This window comes from Phyllobates terribilis, unplaced genomic scaffold, assembly GCF_046119375.1.
Source record: "Phyllobates terribilis strain yellow unplaced genomic scaffold, ASM4611937v1 Scaffold_5__5_contigs__length_657084704, whole genome shotgun sequence".
Lineage (NCBI taxonomy): Eukaryota > Metazoa > Chordata > Amphibia > Anura > Dendrobatidae > Phyllobates > Phyllobates terribilis.
This window is the reverse complement of record NW_027362765.1, coordinates 174,407,697-174,432,125: the sequence shown is the minus strand read 5'-3', so window position 1 is coordinate 174,432,125 and position 24,429 is coordinate 174,407,697. Positions and strand designations below refer to the sequence as shown.

General features: G+C 42.0%; 1 protein-coding gene across 1 annotated transcript in view; it reads right to left on the bottom strand.

Moving 5' to 3' along the window:
• Positions 1-24,429, bottom strand: part of PNPO (pyridoxamine 5'-phosphate oxidase) — a 60,637-nt gene that overhangs the window by 16,037 nt on the left and 20,171 nt on the right. Inside the window, exons 2-4 of the mRNA XM_073683503.1 lie at positions 7,552-7,676; positions 2,155-2,254; positions 1,272-1,325 (exon numbers count right to left, since the gene is read on the bottom strand). Coding sequence (XP_073539604.1) covers positions 1,272-1,325; positions 2,155-2,254; positions 7,552-7,676 — 279 coding nt within the window. The remainder of the gene's footprint in view (positions 1-1,271; positions 1,326-2,154; positions 2,255-7,551; positions 7,677-24,429) is intronic.

Sequence of the window (24,429 nt, the reverse complement as noted above, 5' to 3'; positions counted from 1 at the left end):
AAGGGCTATTTGACCAAGTATGAGAGTGATGGGGTGCTACGCCAGATGACCTGGCCTCCACAGTCATCAGACCTGAACCCAATCGAGATGGTTTGGGGTGAGCTGGACTGCAGAGTGAAGGCAAAAGGGTCAACAAGTGCTAAGCATCTCTGGGAACTCCTTCAAGATTGTTTGAAGACCATTTCCGGTGACTACCTCTTGAAGCTCATCAAGAGAATGCCAAGCAGTCATCAAAGCAAAAGGTGGCTACTTTGAAGAACTTAGAATATAAGACATATTTTCAGTTGTTTCACACTATTTTGTTAAGTATATAATTCCACATGTGTTAATTCATAGTTTTGATGCCTTCAGTGTGAATGTACAATTTTCATAGTCATGAAAATACAGAAAAATCTTTAAATGAGAAGGTGTGTCCAAACTTTTGGTCTGTACTGTATATATATATATAATACATCCACGATATACCAACCAGGCTGGATCTTACCAGTGGGGTGTAGACCTTGGAGGAACAAAGTGGATAGCAATAGGATGCCCGACGCACGTTACGTGTGTATCAATATGCTTTATCAAGGGCACAATGTATTACAGTGTCCAGCAGGACCTGTTTAAATATCCTGGGGATGCGGTCACGTGCCCCTGCCGTGGCCGGAAGTGTGTCATGCGGCCACCCATGTGATCAGTCAGGGAAGTGTGTATACGGCACTAACTAATATTTTTTGACAAAAAAAATGAATGTCACTCACACTGCAATATCTGCAATCCTACCAATAGAGCTAGTCGTAACTCCTATCCGTCGTAATTATTTTATATATTTTTTTCTACAATTTATATTCTTTTTTACCGACAAACCTACACTAAAAATTGAGCAACGCTCAGCGGTTGCAGGATGTACACACAGAGGTGGTGCAAATGTGAAAAAAAAAGTCTGCATCAAAAACTGATCTCGGACGCTGATCAATGATATGTGCAGTTACACGATGGACATATGGAGGGTGGTGGTGCAAATGTAAAGATTAAAAACTAACAGAAAAAATATCCCATGGCAAAATTTTAACACAGACTCTGTTCAGCAATGTGCAATACTGATCAAAGCACAGCGGTTGTTGAACACAAGCACGGGGTGCAAAAAATGAATGCTCAGGACAAAAAGCAATTAGAGGAAATTAGAGATGGAAAGTGGGGGTTGCACAATTAGAGGAGGTGGTCTTCTGGTCTTTTACTCGGTTGTGTCCAGAAAGAGTTACAGCTTGCATCCCATGAAAGGCTCTTACCTGGCGATTCAGGGGCTCCCAAAAAAACAGCAACGAAGCTACCGGGTTAGTCTCCTGCAAAGATGAAGCAGGACAAAATAAAGAAAGAATAATATACATAAAGAAGCATCTACAGCTGTCAGCTAAACAACCAGACTTCTCGTTATCCATGTAATCAGTATGAAAGAAGGCCATGGTAACACCCATTTGTCAATTTATGCATATTATACCAGGAGAAGTAAAAGAGAAATGGGACTATGTACCATTTTAAGAATTGTTCTTTTATTCACAATACAAACATTTACTAAAACAGACATGTCAGGAAAGCTGGGAAGTCCTCTTTAAAGGGAACCTGTCATGTCAAAAAACACTATTATCTTGCAGATATGGGGTTAATCTGCAAATTAATAGTGTTCTAAAGCCGCTCGGACGCTGCACTGAAAACCCGGCTACCGGTAGGAAATTAACTTTATTGCTCCCGGCAGCCTCCAGCTTTCAGTCATAGAGGTGCAGCTTCAGTCACTGCTCAATGCATAGTGAGTGGCAGCTGTAACCTCGCCCTGACACTGGCTGACAGCCAGCTCAGCACTGATACACTCCAGAGCCGACTGTCAGTCAGTGCCGGGGCGGGTACTGTTGCTGCTCACAGTACATGGAACGGTGACTGAAGCCGTGCCTCTATGACTGAAAGCCGGAGGCTGCCGAGAGATGTAAGGTTAATTTCCTCTCAGTAGCTGGGCTTTCAGTGCAGGGGCTCACACAGCTTTAGGACACTATTAACCTGCAGATGAACCCCATATATGCAGGGTAATAGTGTTTTTTTTACATGACAAGTTCCTTTAAATTACAGATTAATATATATATTATTATAATACATATGGTATATTCTCTTAATGTCCCTCACCAGCTCTCTCCCTTTTCTGCTTTCCCGGTTAGTGTAGAATCGGAACCCATCAGAACCAAACCCTTTGAGAAGAACCATACGTGCAGAGGGTTTCCCATCCCTACGCAGAAGGGAAAAGGGTATGTTGAGTTAAGGTAGGTAAGGCTGTGTTCACACTGGAGTTGGAGGTTCTGTAACAGATTCATTCATTTTACAAGATGTCATAACAGAAACCCAACTAAGCAGAACAATGGAATTGAGAAATGCAGATGTGAACAGAGCCTAAGAAAACAATGTGCAAGATCAAGTAGACAGGTCATAAAATGGAATCTGTCCGTAGGATCAACCCCACCTAAGCCATCTCTATGGACATGCAGGTCATAGAAAGCGGAATAACATGATACCTGTGATCCGATGTCTTATTCCAAAGAAATACACGTTTTATTATATGTAAATGACCTGTTCAGGACTATGGACCGGACACTGACCAGAGCTTAATTTAAAGCACCACTCCGGCATTTTTTTTATTTCAGCGCTGGAGTAGTGTTCTAAGTTCCCACTGGAGCGATCGAGCAGGTAACAAATTGCTGAAGACCGACCAGAGCGGCACCAATAAAAGATGAAGATGGCAGCTGGTAAGTGTAAGACTATAGCCAGGGAACTTAGATTAGTAGCACCGCTCCAGTGCTGTAATAAATAAATAAATAAAAACGCTGGAGTGGTGCTTTAAATGAAAGGAGGAGTTACCAATGTGAGGCATTTACATGTCTAACAACAGGGGCGAGCTGGGCCAGGGGGCAGGGGGCAAATGCCTCTGGGCTGCTCCCCCCAGCAGCTATGCAGGGTAGCTTGATGGCCATCACTTTCACAGACATGGCCGCACACAGTTTCTGAGCTATTGTAGAATTTATAATAGATATCACTAATATAATGTAAGAAGTAAGTGAATACTTTGCATTATACTATACCTATTATTTCTCTGCGGTATCTGTGCATCATTAATCGTGTTATGTGTTAAAGGGGCCCACTGAGACTATTTCACCCGGGGCCAACGAAAAGCTGGAGCCGGCCCTGATGTCTGCGTACTGTATGTGTGCATGTCTGCGAATGTGTCTGTGTATCTGGAATTGTATGTATTTTTGTAAGATGCATGTATGTAATAGTGTATTGTGGTGTGTAACAACATTTGTATGTTTGGGGCACATTTAATAAATCTATAAGCGCTGGTTCCCATCTGTGTTACAGGTTTCCAGTTGTCTTTCCAAGTTTACCAACAAACAAGTAAAATTAACCCCTTTGTGCACCTTGACATAACTATGTCACCATAGGGATGTGCTTGTATGGAGTGGGTTCAGGACCTGAGCCCGCTCCATACCAGGCAGATGACGACTATGATACATAGCTGGCGTCTGCCTGTAACAGCAGTGATCAGATCTCACCTTGATTGCTGCTGTTTAAAGTATTTAAATGCCCTTGTTAGATGGCACGATGGCCAGGACATGAGCTCACCAACTCCCATCAGCCCCCTGTGATACAGTTGTAGGTTTCTGATGGCTTGCCATGTGTTACTGCAATTTTGGACATTCTATGAAGCCCGGCCTGAGGTTGGGCTTCTTGGAAGATGTCACAAAGTGGCGGGACATTATTACAGCATGCTCACTTTGTAGTGAGCGGTGACTGTAACGCCTCCTTGCACTGTCCCCATGACAAGAAGCAGAGTGGCAGCAGGGGGAATAAAACTTAATTTTCTTTTCTAGTATGCTGGCTAATCAGGCTTTAAACGCTATTTACCTGTAGATTAACCCTATACATGCATATAAATAGCATCTCTCCAGGTGACAAGTTCCTTTTAAAGAGGTCTCCAGTACACTTGTTGGATTTCACCCTGACTCTTAACATGGTGTGTGACGAAACAGCTTCTAATCTTAATCAGCCAGACGTTTAGATTTGTCAGGCCAAGAGAAATACACTATTATCTTTGTGTTCACTTATGACGTATGTATTTTTCTTTGGCTGGTCAAGAAGGGCATACTATTATGTGTATAAACATGAATATTGACTTCTCTTGGTTTGGAAACAATCATGTTTCTTAATATGCTAATTACCTATTGTGCTAAAGTCAGCTAGTTTATTTACAAGAGCAGGGAGAATAGCTCAAACAATGAGACCTGAGCACTACACCTTCCCCCCTCCACCCCTCGACCTGTGACTGATGACCTTAACCACATATGTAAATATAAAAAAGGTTTTTCTATCCTGCTGGATAATTGAAACAGAGAATCAAAGATCAGACAGAGTCTTCGGGACATCAGCTTGGTAGCATGGCTCGATCCAGAGAGAACCTAATGGTATATGGCCCTGACTGGAAAGATATGGATCTGCTCCATAGACCATCAGAGAACCCATGGATACATTTGGGGAGAGCAGGTTGGGACGATGAAGTCACCTGGCCACATGGATATGTTGTTTGGGGTTGCCAGGTGGGACCCTCCGGTCGCCTGGAAACCATGGAGACATTCGGAGAAGCCAGATTGTGACCAGACGGTCATCTGGCCTCATGGAAACTCTCAGAGAGGCCAGGGTGGGACCCTCGGGTCTCCTGGCCTTGTATCTCAATGGACTGTCAGATTCCTAATCTTGCAGCTACCTCCTCTCTTTGGGGGCCCGCCAAAAGCGGGGGGCCACTGGTTGAGGTAGTTTGCCCTGGAAGTCCCAAAGTCGCAGCTGTTCTATCCCCGGTGGGCCAGCGGAAGGGTGAGACTGTGTAATATTGTACCATGTTGGGTATTTGCTGGGACTGTCTTATGTGTTTATTGTCCGTTTGGTGGTTCAATAAAGTATTGCCACATTGTTTTACCTTCAGCCTATGTTGTCCGAGTAGTATTATGCCCACGGGAGACCTCGGGTCTTCATATTGTGTAATGTACTATTAGGGTTTGGCTGTTTTCCCACTCTCTGCGCTTGTCACATTTCCGCTCCATATGCAATGCGCACAGAGACAATCACTTGCCACCCGCTTTCTTTTATGCTTCTCTCATGGTTTCAATTGAGAAAAGTAGAAAAGAAAGGTTGGCACATGATTGTAAGTAGGCTCATAAGAAGCTGTGATGTGACGAGTGCAGAGAGTGTGAAAATGGCCGGATCCTAAAACAAAATCAGAATATATATTTTTTTAAATGAAAATAATGTTTCCCAAAAAATGTTTTTTTAAGTTTTTTCAAAGATGGTATGCAAAAGGGACTCACTATATAGCTTTTGTATAGTGTTCAGTTTTTGTCAAAACAACTTGCTGTTTGATGAATTAGGAAAAACTGTGAGAATAATTTGCAATTCCCAATCCACAGACTTTTTATTCTGACATCATGTTGTTCCCACATCTCTGTAGATAGCTTGGGTTTGCTTCTGTATGTATGTAGTAGGCTTGGTTCTGTTCCCATATCTTTGTAGTAAGCTTGGTTCTGTTCCCGTATCTATGTGGTAAGCTTGGTTCTGCTCTTGTATCAATGTAGTAAGCGCCGTTCTGTTCCTGTATCTATGCAGTATGCTCTCTTTTGTTCCTATGCAGTGAGCTCAGTTCTGTTTCTGTATCTATGTACCAGCCACCCTTATTTTGAAAGCCTTTATCCACTGCTGCTTTAACCCCTTCATGACCGTAGCATTTTCTATTTTTGAGTTTTCGTTTTTTGCTCCCCTTCTTCCCAGAGCCATAGCCTTTTTATTTTTCGGTCAATATGGCCATGCCATGTGAGGGCTTATTTTTTGCGGGACGAGTTGTACTTTTAAACGCCATTACTAGTTTTACCATATTGTGTACTGGAAAACAGGAAAAAAAATCCAAGTGTGGTGAAATTGCAAAAAAAAATGCAATTCCACAGTGTTTTTTTTTTTCTTTCCATGTTCACTGAATACTAAAACTGACCTGCTATTATTATTCTCCAGGTCATTATGAGTTCGTAGACACCAAACATGTATAAGTTCTTTTTTATTTAGGTGGTGAAAAAAAATTCCAAAGTTTGCTAAAAAAAAAAAAATGGCGCCATTTTCTGAGACCCGTAGCGTCTCCATTTTTCCGGATCTGGGGCCGGGTGAGGGCTTATTTTTTGTGCGCCGAGCTGAAGTTTTTATTGATACCATTTTGGGGTAGGTCTGATGTTTTGATCGCCCGTTATTGCATTTTATTGCAATGTTGGGGCGACCGAAAAAAGGAATTCTGGCGTTTGGAATTTTTTTCTCATTACGCCGTTTACCGATCGGATTAATTCTTTTTTATATTGATAGATCGGGCGATTCTGAACGCGTCAATACCAAATATGTGTATGTGGGGTTTATTTTTTATTATTTTATTTTGAATGGGGCAAAAGGGGGGTGATTTAAACTTTTATTTTTTTTTATATTTTTTAAAACATTTTTTTTACACTTTTTGCTTGCTTCTATAGTCTCCATAGGAGACTAGAAGCAGCAACTGTCTGATCGCCTCTGCTACATAGAGGTGATGAGCAGATCACCTCTATGTAGCAGAAATGCTCCTGTGCTATGAGCCCGACCACTAAGTGGCGCTCATAGCAATCTTTACATGACAACCACTGGGGTCTGCTGCAGACCCAGGGTTGTCATGGCCGCCCATCAGTGACCCGCGGTCACCGATGGGCAGGCTAAGTGACGCGCTTCCGGCACGGCGCTGTTAAATGCCGCTGTCAGAGATTGACAGTGGCATTTAACTAGTTAACAGCCGAAGGTGGATCGCGATTCCACCCGCGGCTGTTGCGGGCACATGTCAGCTGTAAGAATCAGCTGACATGTGCTCGGTTCAGTCCGGGCTCAGTGCCGGAGCCCCCACTGAACCGGCCTTTCCGACCACGTCAGAAAGGGGTTAATGTAACGGCCAGAGATAAGCAGGATAAAGGTGGGCTGACGCAACTCGTGGGCCAGTGCTTTGTGATTGCCCCCCCAGGCAAAAATTTGCTAGCCAGCTCCATTCTAACAAAGAACAGTAGAATTGAACTTTGTCTCCTTACAAACATGTTTGCTGCAGCTCTCACAGCTCTGCTGTATTGTAAATCTATCTGCCTGTGAGCTGGAGGCTGAAGCTGAGAGGAACCTGCAGATGTGTCAGATATAATCACACACAGCTCTGCAGTGAGATCAGGAGAGCAGAGAGCGGCCATCACACATCACACTGGTAATGCTGCCTATTATTTAAAATTAGTGTCCTGCCCATATTCTTTAGCAGCTCACTTACATATAAGAAAAATGTGGATATCTCTGGAATAAGACATTGGATCGCAGATATCAAGGTATCATGTTATTCAGCTTCCTATAATCATCATGCCCATATAGACGGCTTAGCAGGGTTGATACTACTGACAGATTTAAAGGAATATGATGTTAAAAATCAGCATACTGAAAGAAGGTCATTACCTGGTGGCAGTGGACAGACACATGGCATTAGGCTCTGCAATGGAAGGGCATTGCAATATTTCCTGGAACCATGCATTGAACTGAGTAATGGGATTAAGGGAAGCTAGATGACTTTCTTCAAATGCCTAAGAAAAAAAGAAATAATTAAAGTATTAGTATTTATGGTCATGACCTAAGGCTGACAACCATCTACAAATTAACAATATGGAACTTTCAATGTCCGTAAGAAAAAAAAAATCTGTGTTTCTTAATTGTCATTTATTTCATTTTTTCTTTCTTATAAGGTGAGCTTCTGAGAAAACTTATAATTATGAATTCATAATTAGCATAATGGTAAAAAAAAGATATGGCTAATAGGGCAGGTACTTAAATAACAGGCGGTTAATCCTTTCACTATAGGCCACAAGATTCCAAGGAATACTGTACACTCTTTATCACACAAAACAACATTTTCTGAACTGTTCAGCTGTGTGCACACGTTGCGTTTTGCTGCGTTTTTTCACTGCAGATTTCACTGAGTTTTTCATGCACATGTTGCTCATTTGTGACTAGCAGATTTGGTGCCGATCAAAATCTGCAGCATGTCAATTCTTTCAGCCTTTTTGCTGCAGATTTCACTCATACTAATGACTGGGGAAAAATTTGCACCAAAAAAAAGGAAAAAACGCAGCAAAAACGCATATTTTTCCTGCCAAGAGATGCAGAAATGGTGCAGAAATCTTTTGGCAGGAAAAATGCTACATAAAATAGGAGGCAAGTTTTTTTACATGTGGTTTTGGTGCAGATTTTTCCCCAGTCATTAGTATAAGTGAAATCTGCAGCAAAAATGCTGAAAGAATTGACATGCTGCAGATTTAAATCTGCACATCAAAAATAAGCAACGTGTGCACGAGACTTCAGGATTCTTTTTCACTTTGCTGGTAATAGGAAACCCAAATCTGAGCAGAAAAAAAGTGACAAATCTGCAACATGTGCACAGGTTTTAAGTAGAAGTTGCCAAAGGAACAAGTGGATGAAGAAGATGATTTTTCAAGACTTGCCCTTTAGGGTGCATTCCCATGTTCAGGATTTGCTGTGTTTTTGAAGCTGCGTATTTATCCAGCGTTAACCACAGAGGCCAGATATTACAGCATAATGGATGGGATTTTTAAAAAATTCAATGTCCACTGTGCGTCTCTGTGCACATGCGGATCACCCGCGGAAACCGACATGCGGAACGTCTTTCAGATCTGCAGCATGTCAATTTGTCTTGCAGGTACGCATGCAGATCTTCCCCATAGACTTACTTAGATGGGGAAAATGTGCATGTGTATAAAAAAGTCCGCTAATTTGCATAACATAGTGCGGACATGCTGCTGAAGTTCTGCAGCGTCGGGGCTGCAGCGGGTCCTGAACGTGGGAACGTAGCCGAACACTAAAGAGATGCTGGGGCATGGCCTGAAGAGGGCCGCAAAGCAAGGCATCCCAGAAATATTGATGAACTGAAACACATTTGCAAGGAGGAAAGGTCGAAAATCCATCATCAACCTTGTGCAAATCTTAATAAGCTACACAGAATGTTTGGTGAATGTGATTCCTGCTAAAAGGGGATCTAAAGATGATTAATTCACCTTGCACTGCAGACAATTACTTAATGCACTCAATAAAAGACATGAACAGTACGTGTTTGTGTTTTATCAGACTAGGTAGATTGTGTCTCTAAATGTAAGGTCCCACCTCGCTATCACCACACCCAGTTTTTAAATAAGGCCATTGCATGGGCAGAAATTCTTTTATATATTGATCATAATATTCTCCTAGGTGATCATTCTCCATTGCAAAAGAGACAATTCTAATCATCTGATCATTAATACTTTGTGTTAAAAAATTTTTGATACGTCACAGCTTTATGGAAAAATAAAGAAGAATATGGTAAAAAGGGGAATCCGTCAGTATGTTTTTGTTATGTAATCTGATAGCAGCATGATGTAAGGGCAGAGATTCTGATTCCAGCGATGTGTCACTTACAGGGCTGCTTGGTGCAGTCTGATAGAATCCCTGTTTTCTCTGCTGTAGATATAGCTGTGCTCAGAATGCTGCGCTCTGTATAACCCCACCCACACCACTGATTGGCAGCTTACTGACAATACATAGTGTACACAGGAACCTGCCAGTCAGTGGTGAGGGCGGGGTTACACAGATTAGCTGGACTGGTCTGCATGTGAGACCTAGTCCAGCAGTGATAATCTCCTGCTGATAAAGCACTGATTGTATTGAACATACAGCAAGCTGCTGAGCAAGTGACACATCCCTGGAATCAGACTCTCTGCCCTTACATTATGCTACTCTCAGATTACATAGAAAAAACTTGCTGACAGATTCCCTTTAACAGCCATTATAAAAAGATATATTGTTAATCATTAAAAGTTGACAAAAAGGGAAAGTGTTTAGAGGAGACTGTCTTCCTGTTTGTCGATGTAAGCAGCACAAAAACTACATTTGTAGATTGTCTGTCCAGTGGGTGCAGGGAATAATACCCGGGTTGTGATCATGGCCGATAAGTTTATAGCCTATTATGAAGGCGGGTGATGGTTATGTAGGAAATGCTTGTTTCCAGTTACTTCAGGGCGATACATAAATACAAAGTAACAATGTATAACTATGTGTTTAATACCACTTATAGACTACATGATGAAGCATCACAGGGTAAGTCTCACTTCCAACAGTAAAACAACTTTTAGAGGAATCAGTGCCTGACCTACCAGCATTGTGAGGAATAGCCTATCTGTATTTAGATTTAAAGGAAATAAAACTGCAATTTGAATTTGAAAAAAGAAAAAAAAAAATCAGTTCTCCTCCATCGGTTATATCTCAGCAGAGAGTACAGAACGCCTTTTCCTGGGGTCGAGAAGGAATTTTTCCCTGTGTCACAGATCGGCTGAATGTGTCCAGGGTTGTTGCCCTCTTCTGGATCAACTACTCAATGTATAAGGGACTTATTTATAAAAATGATAGGATGGCAACATGACAGTAGTCATTTCAGTTTTAATGTTAGGATAAAATAGACATCTTAGATTACTAATGATAAAGATAGAAAAATTAATAAAAATAAATCTGTAAGGATAACGGTATTAAACCATTGTTTTAGTAGTAGTGTTTGATTTAGAGTTTTAGGACACCTTTTCCTGGGGTCAATAAAATTATTAGGTGGTCCCAAATTGTTTATGCATACTACTTTTCTGGTTATTCAATGCTCTAGGAACTTCACATTTATAGGTATAGTAAATATGGCAGTAATGTAATTCAATATTCATGTATATCATTTTACATATTAGACGTGTTGGCTTTTTTTTTACATAGTGACTGAATTTAATTTGGTTTGGATGTGCTGGTTCACCATCAGCTATAGAGACCTCATGAGTCATAATAGCATTCTAGTAATACTATAAATTAAAGTTGTAGGGTAAAGCTGGTGATATCTATTGATACTAGAAGAAATTATACCACATGGTCTTTAGTGGAGCCACAAAAAGCTTTCACTGCAAAGCTGGGAGCTGGTGGGTCAATCTCCTCTATTCTACATTCTGCAGCAGTTTAGGACATGAAAAGCTTCTCTGTCTCATGTGTCTTATCTTTCAATGTTTTGCATTTCAATGGGTTGTCTGGGGGTATAATGCACTCTTGTCTGTAGGCTGTGTTTGATATTGCAATAATACATTGGAGGAGGTGATGTCACTGCTGTGGTTGTATAATAGAAGGAGGTGATGACACTCAGGGCCACCATCAGGGCAGAATAGCTGGAACTGCCTTCAGGGGCCAGGCCAAACTGACGGCCGTTGTCATCTGTGGCAAGAAATAATGTTACTTTGGGGGAAAAGAACAACCCCATTACTTTGTAGGGCCTAATTCTTTTATCATAGTTAACTATAAGGGTCATATAAAGAGTCAGGCACTTAGAACAAGATAAGCTTGCTACAATGAAGAGTTGGAGATTTCAGCCAGCTGGGAGTAAGGTGGGAGATGTAATAGCCAGAGGACCAGGAGCTATTAGCAGCAGAAAGGACTCCAGAAAAAGAGAGGGGCCGGCCTACAGGTCTGGTCATTTCTTATGGTTTCCCCCCTCCTCCACTTTCAACTTTAATTTCTCCAGCCTCCTCCTCTCCCCACAGACATCTATCCATGCTAGATAGTGCCTCGCTGTTGCCCTCATCTTACAATGTTCCCATTCACCTACAGTCTATGACTAACCCCTTTAAAATGCCCCTTCCAGCTTTCGTCTGCTTCCTGCCACTTTCTGTTTCTCCAGTTCACTTATCCCTCCACAGAGCCATTCCACTTAGATTAATACTTGTCCCTTAAAGGGAATCTGTCAGCAGGTTTTTGCCACCTCATCTGAGAGCAGTGTAATGTAGGCAAAGAGAAGTTGAATCTAAGGATGTATCAATTAGTTTACTGGGTGCAGCCGTTCTGACACAATCAGACCTTTTAGATTTAGCATGAAGCAGAGCTGAGAAAGCTAATCCAGCCCACACCAGGCTCTCTGTATAAAATGTCTATAGATTTTTTAAGGTCAGTGCAAAAAAAGTGCCCTATTTTTAGGGATGGTCCTGAAATTTCTAGATGGTTGGCAACCCTGACCCCTCTCCTTAATAGAAATGGGGGAAGAGGTTAGCAATAGGTGGCTTATGAGTTGCCTTACTTTATGGTGCAATTAGCCATTATCAAGAGTGTAGCTGCAGGGGGACCACTTTAGAAACTAAGCAGTTACTCAAAACAATATCCTTATTTCCCTAACATTCCACTGAATACTTATATTGCTTACACCCTAAATATACAGTATGACCTCTGATAATAGATAAGATAATAAAGAGAATTTCCAGTAATTATTGGATTCTTTTTTTGCTTTTAAGGAAAAAGTTATTAATGTGGTTTTCCCAACATAATATTTGTTGTATGGCATAGGTCATAAAGCATCGTTTGACTCCTATTCATGTTAGTGAGGAGAGAATGTACATATGTGACCTGTTCTTCTCTGTCCCCTGTGAGTGGGAATCAGACGATCTCCAAACAGTTTGTTATGCCGACAGCTGGCTCGGAGAACAGGAGTAACGCCGGCTTCCTGCATATAATTATATTTGCGGCTTTTAGATATCAAGACAATCGAATATATGAGTGGCGCACCAGCACTTTCGGGGGTTGATGCAAATAAGGTAAAATGTTGTATGAACCCCAAATGTATAGTTCATAAGGGGGACAGTATGGCGGTTATAGTACATATGGTGGAACGGAGTGGTGATTATAGTTCACAAGAATGGACAGTGTTGGCATAAGAATTCATTAGGGCGGACAGTATGGTAGTTATACTTAATAAGTGTAGACAGTGTGGCGGTTATAGTTCATAAGGGTGGACAGTGTGGTGAATATGAATTTGTAAGGGCGGACAGTATGTATGGTAGTTATAGTTCATAAGGGAAGAAAGTGTGGTGGTTATAGTTCATAAGGGCCAATAGCGTGCCGATAATAGTTTATAAAGGAGGATAGTGTAGAGTCAATATTTTATAGGAGAGGACAACATAGAAGAAATGTACCATACCATTCCACCCCCATTGTGGGGGTCATATGATGTAAGGAGCCCATTGCGAGGTAATTATTTATTTAGGGGCACAGCATGGGAAGATAGTTTAATATAATGACACTGCTATTTTTAAGGCACCATTTTGGGATGTGCTGCAAAAAGCCAGAGAAGAGGGAAGTCTGCAGAGATAAGTTGTGTATGTGAAAAGTCATCATGGCTTCTGGATAAAACTAAGAATAAAAAAAGAAAATTACTCCAATCAGAGAAGAATGCCATGTAGTTCTTTGTCACCTCAACTCCATAAAAAAGTGATATAAAAAGTGATCAAAATGTTGTATGTACCCAAAATTGATATAAATAAAAACGTCAGCTCATCACGCAAAGAAACAAGCCATCGCACAGCTCCATGGAAGGAAAAATAAAAATGGTATGGGCCTCAAAAATTGTTGATACACACTCGATTTTTTTTTTCTTTTACAACAAGAAAAAAAAAAAAAAAACTATGAATTTTTGGTTATCCCACTGACCTGAAAGTCATGACTGGTTTGAGCACATGACTGACACAGCGATGATATTGCTGCAGGATGCCAGTCATTCAGTGACGTCTTTGATCCACATCCGGAGTCTCGATGGAGCACTCTGCCACATATGACTAGATGTAGTTCAGCCTAATTCGAAGAGGTCAGTTCCCGGCAGTTTCTCCCCACCCCATTCCCCTTGACTAAGAAATTTCTATGTGTGTATAAGAAGAGAACACTCAGTCAAGTGACCGGCATTTTAGATTAGTCATCTTCGTCCATAATCCCTGGATGGCTTTTAAAAGTATGCTTTCTGAGCAGTATTGTAGCTCAGTCCCATAAGAGCAGGGATGGTAAAACTCAAACACACAGAGGGGCAAAATTAAAAACTTGGACAAAGTCACGGGCCAACCAGTATACAGTATAATGGGCCCCACATATTCCTCCATACAGAATAATGAGCCCCACATAGTTCTCCATACAGTATTATGGGCCCCACATAGTCCTCCATACAGAATAATGGGCCTCATATACAGGGCTGTGGAGTCAGAGTCGGTGTCCATTTTGGTGGAGTCGGTATAAAATGGACCAACTCCGACTCCTAAAATATATAAGAAATTGGGTACAGTAGTTCAATGAAGTTTGTGGGGAATATTTTTTCATAAGAATTTGGGAAAGTTATGAAATGTCCTATAAATGTCTGTCCTATTCCTGATCTAAGGGTCTAGACTTTTAGCTGAGATTAGTTTGTGCTACAGTAAATTTATCACTTAAACATGAGCCATGTATGAGGGAGTCGGAGTCGAGGAGCCGGTGACATGGAAATTGAGGAGTCAGAGTCGGAGGTTTGGCTTACGGACTCCACAACCCTGCTCACATAGTCCTCCATACAGTATAATGGGCCCCACATAGTCCCCCATACAGTATAATGGGCCCTACATAGTCTGCCATACAGAATAATGAGCCCAACATAGTCCTCCATACAGAATAATGGGCCAGATATAGTCCTCTGTACAGTATAATGGGCCCCACATAGTCCTCCATACAGAATAATGGGCCCCACATAGTCCTCCATACAGAATAATGGGCCCCACATAGTCCTCCATACAGTATAATGGGCCCCACATAGTCCTCCATACAGTATAATGGGCCCCACATAGTCCTCCATACAGTATAATGGGCCCCACATAGTCCTCCATACAGTATAATGGGCCCCACATAGTCCCCCATACAGAATAATGAGCCCCAAATAGTTCTCCATACAGCATTATGGGCACCACATAGTCCTCCATACATTATAATGGACCCACATATTTGTGGTGGTTCTAGAGTCGCAGGCCAAATAAAACCACCCCGAGGGCCAGAGTTTTACATGTGTGCATTACAGCGTCATATCAAACTAAACTCATGGACAGATGTGCTGCTGGTTCTGAAAGATAGCAGTCTTGTTTTTCTACCCTTACAAAAGGACCGTCACCAGGTCAAAAGTGACCAGTTTTCGCTTTAATTTTATTCCTGCTATTCCTGCTTCTCTCCTAAGTATTTCCTTTTTTAATATACTATACGGTTCTAGAGGTATCAGCCTTTTTATTTAGCGCTAACTTTTTTGGTTGTTTTAGGATTCTTCAGGGGCGTGTCTCTAGGCTGCTATGCATAATTAACCTATAAGCGACGCCCCGTTGGTAAAAGGCTATAAAAACTAGCACTAAATAAAAAAGGCCAATATCTCTAGAATTGTATGGTAGTTTAAAAAAAAAAAAAAACACACAATAATGCGGGGTGCAGTGTAAATAAAATAGTAGCACAAACTAGCTACTTTTGACCTGGTAAAAGGTCCTGTTTAAATACATTACAATATATGAATAAATAGAACCCAAAAAGAACTTTAGCACTGTAAAGAGCAGCGTAGCTACTTTTACGGTCTTCTCCTTAGGCCCTTGACCCGAAATTCTTTAGAAGACGCTGTTGCCTCTAATACTCTTCATTAATAGGCCCCATTGCACATATGTATTGCAACACACAATATGTGTTGTAAAATGTATTTTTGTAAGAGCAGTGAATGTGGTCAGGGAGTACTACTACATTTAGAATAGCATGTCTGGAATCCATGGATGTAACAGGTAGTGAGAACCTAATAATTACAGTCCTGTCAATCACAGTGAATTACGAGAATTAGTGTGGGACACCTCTTTATTGTACACCAACCAGAAGGAGCTAGAAGGACCAAGATTGGACGACGATTATGTTCATTATCCCACCTCTTCACAATGGCACCAGCCCAGGGGTGGGATATACTAAGTAGTAAGCTGAACAGTAAGTTCTTAAAGGTGATGTGTTAGAAACAGGAAAAATGGGCAAATGAAATGAAATACACAACTTTGACACGGGCCAAATTGTGATTGGTAGATGATAAACAGAACATCTCCAAAAGAGAATTGTGGGGCGTGCTCGGTATATGGTGGTGAGCGCCAACAAAAAGTGGTCCATCCTAACCCCTCTGCATTTCCGAAAACACCTACAATGGTTACATGAGCAACATAACTAGACTGTGGAGCAATAGAAGATGGTAGCCTGGCTTGATATTTCCTGTCTTCTTTATACACCATCATATGGATAGCTGAAGACAGGTAGGTCGATTACATGGAAAAGAGATGGCACCAGGATGCTCTGGGAAAACCAAGGGTCCTGGCATTCAAGTAGATGTTACTCAGGAATGGCCTAAGAAGAACTAAAAAGAGTTCAAGGAATTGAGTTAGCTTCCAAACTTCCCATATCTCAATCCATTCAAAGTTCTGTACATCACTGATGTGTTGCCCGTGTGTGGAGCAGGCTCAGGAGCTAAGTTCCCTCCACATCTTCTAGATGTTGTCTGTGTTACAAAGCCATCATCTGTGTCTAACAGCAGCGAGCACTAATTGGTTACCATCAGCAGCTAGTGGCCAGCAGAAGGGCTCTCCATTGTTGCCATCTTGATACTCCTAAGAAGCTTAGCCACAGGTGATTTTCACTGTATACTGTAAAACTATGGGATTGCAATATATATTAAGTGATCAGATGATACCAGGTTCAAAGAGACTAAAAAAAAAACCTCTACATTTTAAAAAGTTAAAAAAAAAAAATATATCTATCTATATTAAAGAGGTTGAGTCACCCACCATTAAAAATAAAGAAATAAAAAAACTACAACCCATATTTGGTATCACCAAGTCTGTAAAAGTCCAGTGTAGCAAAATACAAAATTAATTAACCCATAAGGAAAACCCCATAAAAAAAATCAAAATGCCAGAATTTGGGTATTTCAATTGCCACACCTTCATAAAAAAAGGCAACACAAAGCTGGTATTCATAAAATTGTTAGATGACCAACTAAAAGTCAAGTTATGGGAAAAATAGCAACACAAACCAATTTATGTTTTTGTTTTACAAAATTCTGTGTTTTTTTTTCACTACTAAAAAATACCCAAATCAAACATATACAAATTTGTTATTGCATTAGTCATGCTTAAATTGAGAATCGTGCTGCTAGTTTATTTTTATACCACACAATGGACGCGGTCAAAACAAATCCCAAAAAACAATGGTAGAATTGAATTTTTTTTCTCTACTTCATCCACTTGGAAATGGATGGTGACATTCAAAACTACAACTCATCCTGCAAAAAAAGGCCCAATACCGCTATTTCAATAGAAAAAAAAATTATGATGGAAAAAGGGAAGGGAAAAATGCAGAAGTAAAAACAAAAATTGGTCGCAGGGAGGAGAGGTTAATGTCATGGCTAAAGGAAAGATACTTTTTCAAACTTCGGACAATAAACTAGCGAGGGAGCATGGAGCCGAGACTTGGGACCCCAATTGACGTCAGGGTAGGTGGGCTACAGTACTTATTTTAATGGAGAAATGACCAAGCAAGGGTTCATTGTGGCCATCAACTCTTACAATCATGCCTACAGGATTCTTCTGACATGTTGGGTTAATGTGATGGTATACCTATCTCACCCCCTTTAACAGTAATGGCTTGTCACAGATCAGTTTCCTTGGTTCTTTAGGGTGCACCAAAATGCTGGGGGCTTCAGAAGCAGTAATCATAGCAGAGAACCCCAAAGGGAAACTTTCTTTTTTTTTCTATTATTATACAACTTTACATTATGTGTCTTCTTTAACTCCTTCGCAACCCTGGGATTTTCCGTTTTTGCATTTTTGTTTTTTGCTCCCCTTGTTCCCAGAGCCATAGCGTTTTTATTTTTTGGTCAATATAGCCATGTGAGGGCATATTTTTTGCGGGATGAGTTGGACTTTTCATTGCCATTACTAGTTTTACCATATTGTGTACGGGAAAACGGGAAAAAAAATCCAAGAAAGGTGAAATTGCAAAAAAAGTGCAATACCACAGATGTTTTTTTTAAAAATTTTTACCACGTTCACTGAATGCTAAAACTGACCTGCCATTATTATTCTCCTTGTCATTACGAGTTCGTAGACACCAAACATGTATAGGTTCTTTTTTATTTATTGGTGAAAAAAAATTCCAAAGTTTGCTTTAAAAAAAAAAAAATTTCCAAGACCCGTTGCGTCTCCATTTTTCGGGATCTGGGGCCGGGTGAGGACTTATTTTTTGCGTGCCGAGCTGAAGTTTTTATAGTTACCATTTTGGGGTAGATCTGATTTTTGATCGCCCGTTATTGCATTTTATTGCAATGTTGCGGTGACCAAAAAAACGTAATTCTGGCGTTTAGAATTTTTTTCTCGTTACGCCGTTTACTGATCGGATTAATTATTTTTTATATTGATATATCGGGCGATTCTGAACGCGGCGATACCAAATATGTCTATGTAGGTTTTTTTTTTATTATTATTTTATTTTGAATAGGGCGAAAGGGGGGTGATTTAAACTTTTATATTTTTTAATTTTTTTTTATATTTTTAAAAACATTTTTTTTTTCACTTTTTGCTTGCTTCTATAGTATCCATAGGAGACTAGAAGCAGCACTTGTCTGATCGCCTCTGCTACATAGAGGTGATGAGCAGATCACCTCTATGTAGCAGAAATGGTCCTGTGCTATGAGCGCAGACCACTAGGTGGCGTTCATAGCGATCAGTACATGACAACCACTGGGGTCTGCTGCAGACCCAGGGTTGTCATGTGCCCGATTCAGTGCGGGCTCAGCGCCGGAGCCCGTACTGAACCGGGGGTTACAGCCTTTTGCGTACAAATACAGCACAGGCTGTAAAGGGGTTAATACATACAACTTCCCTGGGAACATTGACCTGAATCATGTGCTTTATATTAAGCCTTCATTCCATATTATACTGCAGTCCTGTTAAACATTGCCAGCACTCCTTACATTGAGTACTCTCTGAGTAAAGCGCAGGACTCAAATTACATTTTCTTCTTTATCAATTTTTATGACCCTTTTTTAGGCTTACACTACATATATGTTTCATGGCCAGGCCCTATAGAGGACACCATTCTAATTTCTTACAGCCATGCAGATTATACGGGCAATAGAACCAAATCAGCAATTTGTGCGGGTATACATAGTTTATAAGGCCGAAAAAAGACAAGCGTCCATCCAGTTCAGCCTATTTCTTTTGCACTGCAGCTATTCCGCAGCGTTGATCCAGGGGAAGGCAAAAAAAAAAAACATGCGGTATAGGCCAATTTACATCATTGAGTAAAAATTCACTTCCCGACTCCAATCTGGCAGTCAGATTAAATCCCAGGATTAATTAACTATCACTAAGCATAAAATGTAATTTTATTGTTCTCAAGAAAGGCGTCCAGGCCTCTCTTGAACTCATTAAGTGAGTTGGACATCACCACTTCCTCTCCCAGAGAGTTCCAGAGTCTCACGGCTCTGACCGTAAAGAATCCCCTTCTATGCTGGTGCAGGAACCTCCTTTCCTCCAGACGCATAGTGTGCCCCCTCGTCTTTGTCACCATCCTTGGTATAAACAGGTCATGGGAGAGATCTCTGTACTGCCCCCTGATGTATTTATACATGTTTATGAGGTCTCCCCTAAGCCTTCTCTTTTCCAATGTAAATAGGCCTAATTTTGACAACCTCTCTGGGTATTCTAGTCCCTCCATTCCCTTTATTACCTTAGTCGCCCTCCTTTGTACCCTCTCTAGCTCCAATATGTCTTTCCTGAGCACCGGAGCCCAGAACTGTGCACAATATTCTAAGTGCGGCCTTACCAGCGCTTTATACAGAGGAAGAACAATGTTCTCATCATATGCCCCTATTCCTCTTCTGATGCATGCCATGACTCTATACGGTAGCTGTCAAAGGCAATGGTGAAAAATTTTGGGGGGAGAAATGTACAGTATTAATACACCGGTCTCTCCCTCACGACAGAGTGTGCTAAATTCTTCAATATTGCACATCTTGATGATGAAAATGTATTTTTTTTCCAACATTATGAACCCATTCTTAATGAGCTCTTATGGCCGGCACATTGCGAGGGTCCATTTATCCAATGGGCTCAATACAAAAAATAATCACATCCCTTTCTATAACTTTTTTTTTCAACTTCTAGTTTATAGATTGGGCATATAACAAATGACTAAATTTCAGTGATTGGGAAAAGAAGGGCTTTTCTCATTTAACTAGCAGGACGTGATATAACATGATCTTTCTGGAAGAAAAAGTATTAGAAACTCAAGTGGACTGTGGCTATCAGGCCTCGCCACCACAACCCCTGTAATGGGACGACAAATAGACCTTTGAAGGGATTACAGGTGTCATGGCCAGGGCTGGCGCAAGGTTTTCGTGGGCCCTGGTCGAAAGAGTCTCAGTTGGCACCTTTAACACGTACCACAATTCATGATTCACAGATGCGGCAGAGAAATATAGGTATTCAACACAGGACCCAGCCTGCCCCCTCATCCTTCACATATGCAGACACACACACACACAGTACGCAGACATGCACACGCACACACACGGTACGCAGACATGCACATGCACACACACAGTATGCAGACATGCACACACACAGTACGCAGACATGCACACACACAGTATGCAGACATGCACACACAGTAAGCAGACATGCACACACACACGGTACGCAGATATGCACACACACAGTACGCAGACATGCACGTGCACACGGTATGCACACATGCACACACACAGTACGCAGACATGCACACACACACACACGGTATGCAGACATGCACGTGCACACGGTATGCACACATGCACACACACAGTACGCAGACATGCACGCACACACACACGGTATGCACACATGCACACACACAGTACGAAGATATGCACATGCACACACAGTACACAGACATGCACACATACAGTAGGCAGACATGCACACACACACAGTAAGCAGACATACACGCACACACGGTACGCAGACATGCACGCACACACACACATACAGTACGCAGACATTCACACACAAGGTACGCAGACATGCACACACACACGGTACGCAGACATGCACACACACACGGTACGCAGACATGCACACACACACGGTACGCAGACATGCACACACACACGGTACGCAGACATGCACACACACACGGTACGCAGACATGCACACACACACGGTACGGAGACATGCACACACACACGGTACACAGACATGCACACACACACGGTATGCAGACATGCGCACACACACGGAATGCAGACATGCACACACACGATACGCAGACATGCACACACACACGGTATGCAGACATGCGCACACACACGGTATGCAGACATACGCACACACACGGTATGCAGACATGCGCACACACGGTATGCAGACATGCGCACACACACGGTATGCAGACATGCGCGCACACACGGTATGCAGACATGCGCACACACACGGTATGCAGACATGTGCACACACACAGTACGCAGACATGCGCACAAATGCACAAGGTACACAGATTTGCACACATACAATTTGCAGACACGCACATACACAAACATATACACAGATACATACACATACATATTTGAATACAAATTCTTAAAAACACACATAAAACAGACAAATATATATATATATATATATATATATACACACAGTCATACAAACTGACATACACAGATATTCACATCATACATGCACACACACACTAGGAATATTTTTAATATGGGGATTGGGGAAGCCGGCAAAATGCCTCGCTCACCTGCCCCTGGCCTGTGTCCCGTCCAGCTCCTCAGGTATGTGGCAGTACAGAGCCGCCGGCGTGTCACAGACATAGCCCTTGACAATCAGGGGGGCCCACTCGCCATCGGGGCCCGGTCGCTTCCCCAGCACCTGTGCAGGACCTTTATTTTTCCATCTATAAACCTGTGTTTTGCATGGCGAGCTGATAGTTTTATTGATGACTTTCGTAGAGAAAAATCTAAAAATTCATAAAGACATCTCCGGAGAGGGGACAAATCACCCTCACATTGAACATATGGGATTAATTATAACTGGGGAAGTGAGAAAGAGCAGACACTTCAACCTCCATTGAAGTAAGACCTCCTGCCATGAACAGGTAATCACAACGGGGGATCAGCTGAGATCCAGCCACCAAGTCTAGGATTCATATACTCAGAGGCGGAAAAGAACAGTTCCAAGGCAAGAGCTTCCTCTGTTTAAAGGAGTTGTCTTAGACACTCTGGAGCCAGTGGTCAGTGATGAATATTGGGATTTGCATTGATCTGATACTTATAAGAGATTTATTTTCAGCGTTGTGGCAAAGTGACGAACATAACGCATTCAATCACTTCACTGTAAGGCCGGCCTAACACCTCCAACTTAATACCAGTCAGATGGTATCCATGCCATGTTTAATCTCTATAGAAAGATAAAATCGTGATAGTAAAACATGGCAACAATATCTCCCGCCTGGGGCAAAGATATCTGTCACGCTTGTGGATTGTGGACCCACTGTGCCACACACCGGGAAGAGACTGGAGGGGCGTAACTAAGAGACCACCTGAGTTTTCACTAGAACCCCTGATGGTGGGGTTAGACTTGAGTCCAGGTGGACACCTGGTGCTACTCCAGAACATATCCCGGTACCGCAGCAGCTGACCCCAAGGGTCAGGAAAGCAGACACGGACACAAAGTCTAAGGCAGGACCGGTTATTGGTAAAACATATATTAGTGCTGGTTAAGGTTCCGCCAGAGCGATCTCAGGTACAGGTACGGCCGAGCAGTTTCTGGTTCAAGTATCACCGGAGTGGTTTCAGGTTCAGATACCGCCGGAGCGGGTTCAGGTTCCACTGGAGTGGGTTCAGGTACCGCCGGAGTGGTTTCAGGCTCTAGGTACAGGTTCAGACTTGGTTGGCTCTGGTACATTGGACAGGTACTGGAACAGGTTTTAACTGGACAGGTTCAGGGACCTAACAACAGGATAGCAGCTTGCAGACTGACTAAACACAATTGTTGTTCAGGCACCTCCCTACAGATGGAGGTGCCTTAAGTACTAAGTGCCTCCCAGCTATTGGCTGGGGACACATGGAATTGAGCGCATTGACTTATTAAGAGTCCGGAAGTGTGTGCGCACGCGCCCCAAGCACGCCGCCAGGGGAGCAGCACGGCGTGCGCCGCGGCTGAGACTTGGGAGCAGGAGCACGACAGGACAGCCTAGGCGATGACTAAGTTACGTTACAATATCCTGAAGGTTGGGGATCTCATAATATTTTAAGATCTAGTACATCCCACGAACAGCCCCCCATATGAACTCACCAGAGTTTGGGTTTTTGCCTTTTGTCAGTTCTGGAAGACACTGTGCTCTGTGGTTCTGTCCGTTGCTCTAAGGAGTTGCTCTAAGGAGTGCTTCCCTCCGCTAAGCTCTAAGCCATTTCCGTGACACAGGTTTAGCACTTTTCTATGTTATTCCTTTTATTGTATGTGATTGTATATACCGTATTGTTTTGTTCCCATTTTGTATCATCTTTGTATATTTTTTATAAACACTGCCTACTTTTCTGGATTAAATATATAAAATGTAATTGCTCCGTTCCTCTTGCTCTGTAAAACGCACCCGTGAAGCCATACGCTGTCAGCTGTCCAATCGGCCTGTATAAATGATTGGTGGTGGAAGCTAGTTTTTCGTGGGTTATTGGGAAGCTTGGCGGTGACTATACCGGAGTACACAGTATCTATATTCCATGCATTGGAATCAAATGTGTATATACTATACGTTCACTGTGAGCTCCCTAATATCCGGCTTAGTAGTGAAAGCAGCCGTGGCCTCGTCCATCAATAGTCAGCCAATTACATAAGATTGGCTGACGATTGGAGAAGTGCTGGTTCGTGAACATCGGGCAACGGCGGGGAGATATCTGCGGGATCTCCCGGCTGTTCCCTAACAATGGCATTCTGTGGTTCAAGCGACTTGGATAATTTTCTGATGAAGCTCTGCTCAAAGTCACCTGAACACTGCAGCCAATCACTGGCAGATCTAGGTGGGTGGTGGGTATCAGTTTTTTTTTTTTTTACAGTTCTAAGCCCCTGAGGAATGCTTCCTTTGCCTCTTTGACGACCTCTTTAAGCTTAGTGGCCAAAGTGAAAATTACAAGATTTCAGGATTTTTTTTTTTAGAATAGACGGTGATATGGAAATAAAAAACAATATTGAAAAAAAACACATGAAAAACATTTAACATAAAAACTTGCTTAAGTAATTTTCTGATAATTCATTCCACTATTAGTCAACCCATTGTGTCAGGTAACTGCTGCAGCCTTTACTATATCATCAGAGCGGACTTCAGATCTGATGAATGCTGATTGGCTGCAGTGGTCACCTGATAAAATAATATCATGTTACCAGCCGAGAACAGCAG